A 10,632-nucleotide genomic window follows, 5' to 3' on the forward strand; every position below is an offset into this window, starting at 1 on the left:
ATAGATCTAGAATTTTGTAAAAAGTGTATTCAAAAATATATTACTCATTTTTAGATTTTTTGGGGAATATTTTAAATGAGTTTTCCTTTTGTCACCAGATTTTACGATATCCCCAGTATACACTATTTATTCTATTTTCCCTTGATTTATTGTTTATAATAAGTATAGCACAATACCATGGGTGTCATTCGGTTTAACGAGAAAAATGATCGTGAAAGAATATCTAACGGCCAATTATTGAGAGACGATCGTGAAAGTTCTAGACATATGAAAGGTTAATAAATATTCTAATTGAATTAATTACACAGACAAATTAACGACAAAGTAAAACTGTCTATCAAAATGGTTTAACATTATGATCAGTATGTGAGAATATCCAGTTTTAAAAGTACATAGTTATTACAAAACAACAAAAGGCAGATTGCTTCTCGACATTTTAATGACATAAAAAGTGTAAACAAACATGATTTTTTCACAAATTCGACTAGAATAACTACTTTTATCCGAATAAGGGTATTCTTTTTGAATTAAACAAATGGTTCTCATAGTTTTTTTGTATAAACATAATCTGAAACTTGGTAAATAAAGAATTATTTACACAAAAAAAATGATTTTTCGGATCGTGAAAGATCACGTACCGCATTTTTTTAAGATCGTGAAAAGGATCGTGAAAAATCTGATGCTACGCAGATGTTCAAATTATTCTTCAATTATATCATAATTAATATTTGTTATAGGTATGAGAAAAGCTAGATAGGTCAACATCCTGAATAGGTTTAAGCATTTCAAAGTATTAATATTTTCAGAAAATGGAATGTAAAATAGTTGGATGATTGTAGGATGAAGCTTTTTATTGTCATGTGAAGTACTTACTTATCACGAGTTATAGGATGCCCACATTTTGTATATTGGATCCTATAAATTACATGTCCGTCAGACAGGATTCACTTGACCCCGAATTTGCCTCATGTCATGGATGAAGATTCATTTTGTGGTCAAGTCCGTATCGCGGATTCGTTAAGCTTTAGGATAACTGTCTGTTGTTATGATTGTAAGGTGTACATTTCCGACTTCTGCAAGGTTTCACATAACATCTAACTCATTATCATGCATTATATATTATATTATATTAAAAATCAGATGTTAGCAGTCATCTCTATAACATTTTAAGTGAATTTTTATCTCAGACTGGTATCTGCATACTACGTACAACTATTGCAAATATGGCTTTGTTTGAACACGTCTAGTACACATATTAGCTAAATTGTGTCAGATATATGGTTACAGATGATTCTGTTGTGACAAGATTTTTTGAATTCTAAATTGACCATTTGAGACAGAAAATGTGTACTTTAATTGACAAATAGGCATACAGTAAGATGTGGACTGGAGACACAGCTTGGATTGGATACTTTATATAATCTTGACTGTTGTAATGATTGACTGCTAAACATTACATATATAGTATTCTGATATCCTTTCAATATGTTATCAAAACAGTTTTAAACAGGTTCTAGGCATTTTTTTTATCAGAAAATATGCAAATAGGGTTAGCTGGCAATAATTAAAGTCTTGTTTTCAAATTCTTTAAAAAATTGAAACAGGGGAGGGGGTATAAAATGTACAGTAAAGAAAAGCTTAGGAGTAAACGCAGTGATTTCTTTAAGTCTATAATTCTGATAAATGAGCATTAATGTGAGAAAAATTGATTTTAGAGAGTTTTCTATTTAAATAAATGTCTGTATAGGTTGCACTTTGTAAATACAGCTGTTTCTCAAAACACGCCTCAATTGAGGAGATCTTGAATATTCATAGAAAATAAATTTTGTTTACAATACTGGTTCCCAGTTATGCCTTCTGTGTTCCATCTCACAGAGACATAACTTGGGAATGTTACCGTGTGCATATTGTTTACATTGAAATCTGTGGTAACCTTTCATTCGATGTAGGGTTAGTTAAGAAAATAAGTATTAGTTTAAACTATGAGAAGTTCAGAGCATATAAACGTTGAAAATATGCCGCACAGCCCTATATTTTGACCTTTGAAAAAAATTGTGGTGCATATGAACTTTCAATTCTAGGATAAGATTTTTTTCAAAACTTCATAGTAAAAGTGGTACAGTTTGAGCCGTAAAAGGAGTTCCTATGGAAAATTGCATTGTCAATATTTACAGAAATGCAACCTATAGTACACTGTGGATTTTAATGATAACTAATTTTGTAAACAAATGCACGTGTCTGATTGATATCAGATACATATAAGAACGTGTGGACAGAACTAGGATTTGAAGTTTATCAACATCATCATTTGACAGCTTTATGACCACCGACCAGTTATCAAAATAGCAGTCATTGAAAAAGAGGCGGATTAGGGGGGATATAGAAAAAGATAAAAGACTGATAAAAAAAAACCATTTATACATAACAGCTGCGAAGAGAAAAAACAAGAAACAATATGTTATATGGAAAATCAAAATATAAATGTACAAGATTTAAACAGATAAAATTGTACAACAGGTAATTTTGCTGATGTTTTCCTGATTATTCTAATATCATTTTATTTAGTATATTTTATAAATGTTTGAAGTTGATTTGTTTTTTAATATAAAACACAAATTAAATATTTTTTTTCAAAATACTAAACTATCATATTTCTAGTTTATATAAAACACCGATTTTTCTTTGTATGCAGTTACAGTTAAATAAAATGTGCAATATGAATCAAAACTTCCCTTTGTAATGTTAAAACAAAACAATTAGTTGTATATACTAAAGGAATATAAACCAAATAAAAAAATAAAATGCAATGTGGAATTTAATGTCTCAGATCATTCACACACATATGAAGCAACTGATTTTTTAGCAAGGTCAAATGCGGTATAACTTCTACCGCAAGATGTTTCCTTTATATTTTTAGAATTGCTGAAATGGAATGTTTTTTGAGATGGAATGTTTTTTACTGGTAAAAACCAAATTGATTAATGAGTAAATTCTGAAGTATCCATTGTACATGTGTGAACAATATTGAAGTAAATGAGGTTAAAGCAGGAAAATCCTTATTTATTCAAATGTGACACACGTAGTTTTAAATGAAATAAGCTGCTAGATTGATACCCCAATATGTCTGATTTTGGTAGGTATGTGTTGATCTTTGAATACTCAGATTTCCAATAAATTCAATAGAGCAAATTTTATACAAAATTAGATGTGGAGATTTCTTTAGAAATAAGCTTGCATACCAAATTGAAGGTTTAGAGTAAATCATATGGAACGGTAAACATATGAGACACCCTTTGGAGGTCAAACGGTGTTACACTACAATCTTTTAAATATGTTTGGATGCTACGAATAACACAGCAGTTAGTTTCATTCAAATGTGTACATCACAATATAGCAACACATAACATAATGATTGATTATGTAATAATTATGCATTAATGAAACTATAAGTTATAACCATATGGATAATACATATTTTTTCTTTCATTCGTTCCTCATCTATGAGTTTTAAAGTTCATGAATGGTCTTGAAAACAATCTTTGTATTGTGCTACTTTAAACAGATACATACTTTATATTAGATCCAGAATTTTGTAATATCAATCAACATTATTATCCTTATTTTCGGATTTTTTTGACAATTTTACAGAGATTTAGGATTACGAAAAAGCAAAAACTTTTCTTTCCTACCAATATTATAAGATACAGAAAAAGTTCCAACAATTTGGTAGCAGAATACCAATTTGCATATGGGATATACATTTCCTATCTCATTCGGAATTTTGAGCTTGCAACTGCTACTCAGTCTTTGTAAAACGTCACTTGTATCCGAAAGTTAATGAACCAGGATGATGTCAAAGAACGTCTCGTCCTTTTTCCAAAAAACAAGTTCATTGGATGTTATCAAAACCTTGTTGATAAATATTCAGAATCCAATAATAAATGCTGGTCTTGAAGTATTGATTCTAGGTACTGGCTTTGTGTGTCATCTTAATTATTTGTTCCAGTGTTTTTTTTATTTGTCTTTACTCTTTAGATCATTTTTTATTAATATCCTTTTGGCGTAACTCGGTATTTTGTACATCCCGCCATTGTGTTTTTCTGTTATGGTAATTTTTTTGGTATTCTTGACTTTCATTTTTGTTTATGTGCTTTGTCTTAATGACATTTTGTTTTTATTTGTTGACAAATTAGTTTGGTTTTTATAGCGATTATAATACAAAGTTTACTGCTATACCCCTTTTTGACATTTTTATCTATTATGTACGTTTAATTTGTTTACAGATTGTTGTCAAATTTAATGGAATATTCGCCGGACTCTTGTTTTGTTAATTTTCTCAATTTTATTTGTTAACAGTGTTTAAAAAAAAATTATCAGTGACGAACAATAAGGAACGCCAAATAAAGTACAAAGTTGAAGAGCTTTCAGTTTCGAAAAAAGAGATTTTTCCATATTCAGCTAAGGTAATCTATTCCTAGGGTAAAAAATCCTTAGTAGTTAGAAAAGTTCGATGTTTTGTAAACAGTTAATTTATAGTTATGACCATATAAATGATAATTTATGCAAAGACTGACTACTAGGGTGGTGATATCTTCCTTTGTAAATCTTTCCTTAGCAGTGGCATCATTATTAAAACAGGTTTACCCTGTATAACTTGGACTTGACACTCATACCACATCTTCTTATATCAGCTTACATTAAAAGTGTAAAATTAGGAACTGTAAGATACTTTTAACATTTATTGCCTTTACCATGTTTAGGTTACTTTACTGACACCTACGGATGTACTAAGGTCAGGTTTAAGAATTTGTTTCAGATATTTTTTTCTACGATACAGGGTTAATATTGTGCCCCAGAACACCCATATTTGCTTTCATATAATACTTTAATGGCTCATAAAAGGCCAAAGTTTAAGCAGATTCTAGATTTCTTTTCTTTCGATTTGAGACCCACATAAAACTACTGCAAATATAAGGTACAAGACCGAGTCTAACTTTTCCTACCATTTAAAAAAAAATATCACAAAAAGGAGTTCCATAATCTATCAATATTTTAAACTTATTTTTTTCCTTAACTTATGATCTTTCGACTTATTGCATCAATTTTAAATTCTAGATGTTTTTAATTTCACCTACTTAAGGAATAATCATTGATAACGTTTCTAATCAGGAAAATGACCATTGTTATATTATAGTTCGTTTCTATGTGTGTTGCATTTTAGTGTTGTGTTTCTGTTATGTCGTTGTTCTCCTCTTATATTTGATGTGCTTCCCTCAGTTTTAGTTTGTAACCCGGATTTTTTTTATCTTCTCAATCGATTTATGAATCTCGAACAGCGGTATACTACTGTTGCCTTTATTTCTAACTGTTCATTGAATTTTTTACACTCCTTTTTACATCCAAGAGATAAACCAAGACTTTTTATGCAAAAAAAAAATCTAAACATTTATACTTTCTATCATGTTAAGATACTACACCCCGTAAGAAATAATCTTGGATGACTTTCTAACTGCGCTTGAACAGTACTTTTTCGGACAATACGTTTTGCATCTTAAATATATACTAACACTGTTTATATGCCAATAAACCCAAATAATTACTTAACAGTTGGATTCAGAATGCCCTGAATTTGCAAGCTAATTACATCAAGTTTTATGCTTATCATAAAAGCAAAAATCTCAACCGCAACATCATTAAGCTAAAATATGTTAGTGTAAGGAACTTTTGCCATTTCCATCGAATTATTCTGATTGATTGTGAAATCCGGCCATCTTTAATTAGCTAACTTTAAATATTACAATACAAAATTTAAATTCATTTGAATATTAAATTCTAAAATCCTAAATTCATGTGAAGTAAAAAATATAGAGATATAGAAATAAAAGATTCACACTGAAAAAAATAAGCTCTGAAAAATAAACTTTTGTTATTTTTAATTTCTCTACAAAATCAATAGTAACTTTAAAGTATCTATTATTAATTTATATACCCTTATTTTTAACAAATTACTATCCTGGAACAGAATTTTATAATTTGTAATACCAATGATGTCGGCACTAGTTGTGTATCAACATTGAGAATTAAGGTCTATAGTTATCTAGACGGAGGGTATTTTATGTTCAGTTAGTAGGTGTCACATCATGTAAAACGAATCTAATATGGCAATTAGATAAATCTGTATTTTCGAATACTTAGAATTATTACATTAAATGACGTAGTGTCTGGTTAAAAAAGAACGTCCTTATTGATATAATTTACATAACAAAGTGTTACAATATTTTTAGGTCTGATGTATACATCTTCGGATGACATAATCCAACTAGCTATATATATTAAACAGCAATCGCATTATTATCATTAATTCAAAGCTAACCAAAAAGTAAGTACAGAAAATATTACTCGTCCAAGTTATATGTTTAATAACTAATTATAATTCTGATGAACGAAGTAAAACATTTATGTTTGTAAAATTATTTCTACTTGTTTCTATTGCTTTTTTTGGGTGGTTACACTTTTTGCGTTTAAGAAATCAGAAAGTTGTAAAAAATAGGCTCAAAATATTAATACCAAAACAGGAATTTAACTGAAATGAATTTTTCATACGGGCTACAAAAAATGTATTTATCATAAATACAAAATGATAAGTACTAATATGATGATTGTCGCTGTTATGGTTGGTATTATATTTCGGATTATTCTTCCTTTTTTTTCATTTACAAGGTTGTTAAGTTCATGTTATAAGACTTTTGTATGCAAGTTTGGTTATAATTAATGCTAATTTGTTCTCCAGATGTTCAAATACGTTATTGCGATCATATAAGAGATAATATAAGTTTGCATTATTTGCAGCGATTTACATTAGCGTTATTTTTGTTCCCGTAAAATTCGCGAAAATAAGTGAGTTTGTCTATTGTACTAATAACATTTATTTTTGTTCAGAAAATGAGATTCATCCTTGCTGTTGTCGCTACTGTTGTCCTAGCCGCTGTTGTATCAGCAGGAGGATATGGTAAAGGACATGGAGGTAAGGTTTTGATTATCAAAATTTCATCTTTAAATCCAATTGTTTTTTTGTCCATCGATTTATGAGTTTGAACAGCGGTAAACTACTGTTGCCTTTAGTTAGCTTCTCATTATTTCTATTTTATCTTATTTTTTGTAACTTAAGATATACACGTTATTAGAATAGATCGGTATTAGATAAACGTACATTTTAATGATAGTTTAATACGTAACACTCATATATTTTTGTTTAAAAGCATTCTTTTTTTAAAATATTTGCAAATCTCTTTCAAATGGTATCGGTATACTCATTGATTGATGATTTATGAAACTTTGTACTTAATATTTTCTAAGTTTTATCGTTAAAAACTTCGTTAAAAGCTCTCGACTATAGTAGATGACAGATTATTTGGCACTAAAAACATGTTTATATGTTCATAACGAACATTGTGTTATGTACAATTCTCGGTATTATTTATATCTTTATTTATCAACTTACCTTGTTGAACGTTGCGTTATATCACAAAAACTGATAGTTTGCATTTGGAACATTTTTTTCATCTTAATGGTTAGAGAAAGTGAACTTAACGGTTAGTTATGATATTGGTTTGACACGTTTGTCTCTTCTTAGGATACAACGGATATGGTGGAAAAGGCTACGGTGGACATGGTGGTGGATACGGTGGTTATGGAAAGGGATATGGTGGTGGATACGGAGGACACTCTATAGGTTATGGTGGTGGATATAGTGGAAGTATGGGAGGATATGGTGGTGGATATGGAGGAAGTATGGGAGGATATGGTGGAAGTATCGGAGGATATGGTGGAAGTATGGGAGGATATGGTGGAGGATACGGTGGAAGTATGGGAGGATATGGTGGCAGTATCGGAGGATACGGTGGAAGTATGGGAGGATATAGTGGTGGATATGGAGGCAGTATGGGAGGATATTCTGGAGGATATGGTGGAAGTATGGGAGGATATTCTGGAGGATTAGGTGGATCTTATGGTGGATTAAGTGGATCTTATGGTCAATCAAGTGGCTCATACTACCCATCTAAGTCTATTTATTAAATGTGAAATGACTACCTATAAGAAGTGTAGAACAAACAGAGCGGTGAGATGTTCACCCCTATTCCATAAGGATCAATGTATTTATTAACAAAAAAGTCGGTACAAGCAAATATATGTAGTGTTATTTACTATATTTAAAATCGATTTCGACTTCGATTAAAAGAAACCTAATGAACTTGGAATACCGATTAACGTATTATTCAATATTTGTATTTGTAAAAATAATTGTATTCAATATTTGTATTTGTAAAGATAATTGTAAAGAAAGAAATTTTATCTTGAAAACTGTATTCTTAATGAAAAATAGTTTATATTCATCTTATTTAAAAAAAAATAATAGTTGTTTGGCTCACTTACAAATGAAAACTGAAGAAACCGACTATAAGTCCTTTTATGTTTAGTCAGTGATATGTATCGGTTGCATAACTGTTTTGTGTTCATTATTGCATTACTGATGAATAATATTTAAATATAAAAGAGAAAAAGCAATAAAAGATTTGATGAAGATATATATGTTGCATATGTCTGCCTTTTGGTTCACGAATTACATAAACGCTGGTCCCTTAAATGTTTATAGGGTACAGATAGAGTAGAGTTAAAAATTTGAAGTTAGTCATTAAACGAAAATACGTTCGAATAACATCAGAGTTGCTCTTTAGTGTTAATGTATTTTGAATACTGAACTTTAAAGGTCGTTTGTAAGGAATAATACAGTTGTTATACATTCATTTGATGTGTTTGGATTTTGCCATTTGATTAGGGACTTTCCCTTTTGAATTTTCCTCGGATTTTTTATGATTTTATTTTGTACTGAAACCCGATAGTAACTTTGCAGTGCGGACTGACATCGATCAAGTAGTTTTCCATTAAAATAAAATTGTTGTTTACACTGATTCCATTGCTGACATAGAAAATAGTAAAACATTTAGATTTTATTTAATGAGTATGTCCCTGCTACGTATATGTGTGGGCTTTCTTACTTTGTCGATATTTCTTCACATGCTTTTACCCCTGTACATTTGCTTAACATAAAACAATGAAATATTTACCACTTGTAAGCCACCTGAAAGTCAATAGATATGTTGAAGCCTTTAAAAAATTATTATCTTATACTTTGCATGGTACACAAATATTACAAATAATAAAAAGTTTGGACCGATAAAGATCGAAAACGATGAAGAGATATATGACTAAAAAGGTCGCACTTGAGAGGAAGAAAAGTCACACAATTACGAGCAACAAGTCATGACAGGTATACGTCACCGAGACAACAACCCGACAGAAAAGAAATCATAAAGAGTTTTTTATTCAGACCTTTATCTGTATTTGGAAGGAAAATCAACATCTACAACTGATAATTTCTAAAAAAAAAAATGAAATGTTCATGGCCGGTGTCAAGGTACTCGTTACCTGGTTGTTAATAACACCAAATATTGTAACGTTTACCCCTGCAAAGGTTACATGGAAAATCTAAATAAGTGTCTATTTTTAAGGATGTACTTATGTGAAAAGACTGACTCTGACTTTTACCTTACATTTGCATTGGTATTATTTGGGCCTCAAATCGAAAGAAAAAAAGAATTAAGAATCTGCTTAAATTTTTGAAAATTACCTTTTATTAAAAGAAAAATGGATGATTTTGTGCAAAATATATAACCTGTATCGTTGGAAAAAAAACCAAGTCCGAAAATCTGATAGAAATTTCCAAAACCTCACCTTATACACAGGAAAAACTGGAAATCGAATAGCATTCACTTTACATGTTACATACGGTATCCTTAAGAAATGGTTAGATTGAACTTGGTTATACGTTATAAACCAACAAATTTCCAATTACGCCGTGTTTCAAAATTAAGGAACAAGTGATATAAAAAGTTATGCAGCATAACTAAAGTAAAACATAAACCGTATCAGTTTTTTATACCGCATTAAACTAATTAAATGCTTGTTCTGTGATTGAAACGATATTCAAATCCAGAATGTATTGTAGTGTTGTTAACAAGGGAAACATATTTGCAGGTTGTCACTTTGATTTTTGGCGTGAGAACATATGCCAAAAGGTTATGATACTCATACTATCCTTGATAAATCTTTATATCGATCAGGTATCCTGTATTATTTATCGTTGTTATATCTTTGAAAACAGTTAAGTTTTATAATTGAAAATGTTGAGTATTCCTACCTTTTTTTCTTGAAAAACGTATGTCAACCTTTATAATTCACCTGTAAGTGTCACTGGATTAGGACCCATATCTAATACCCAAAATCAAAATCTCTTCTACTCATATTTAATATGCAAAAACACATTAACTTCCTTACATTATCTTTTTTATAAAGTTTAAACTGCACTTCAAGATAAGGATCTGTATATAGGGACACAATTGCTGTTTTAAAATACAAAATAAGCCATTTTCATAGTTGCGTATTTCTTTGGAATTAGTCTAATTTTCTTTGTGATGTCAATCAGTATGATTCAGCATTGTGGTGATGAAAGCATATACCATATGTTTTGCTTTAGTTTTAACAAAGAACAATAATATATCACTCGCTGTAAAA

At 30.0% G+C, this 10,632-nt stretch overlaps 1 protein-coding gene across 1 annotated transcript; it reads left to right on the forward strand.

Annotated features, from left to right (window-relative positions):
- Positions 1-6,309: 6,309 nt before the first annotated feature.
- LOC139516031 (uncharacterized) lies at positions 6,310-8,306 on the forward strand. Its single transcript, XM_071305838.1, has 3 exons — positions 6,310-6,379; positions 6,940-7,024; positions 7,634-8,306. Exons 2-3 carry the CDS (start codon positions 6,943-6,945, stop codon positions 8,074-8,076), a joined length of 525 nt encoding a protein of 174 aa, XP_071161939.1. The 5' UTR covers positions 6,310-6,379; positions 6,940-6,942; the 3' UTR covers positions 8,077-8,306.
- Positions 8,307-10,632: the final 2,326 nt, after the last annotated feature.

This window comes from Mytilus edulis, chromosome 3 (assembly GCF_963676685.1).
Source record: "Mytilus edulis chromosome 3, xbMytEdul2.2, whole genome shotgun sequence".
NCBI classification, from domain to species: Eukaryota; Metazoa; Mollusca; class Bivalvia; order Mytilida; family Mytilidae; genus Mytilus; species Mytilus edulis.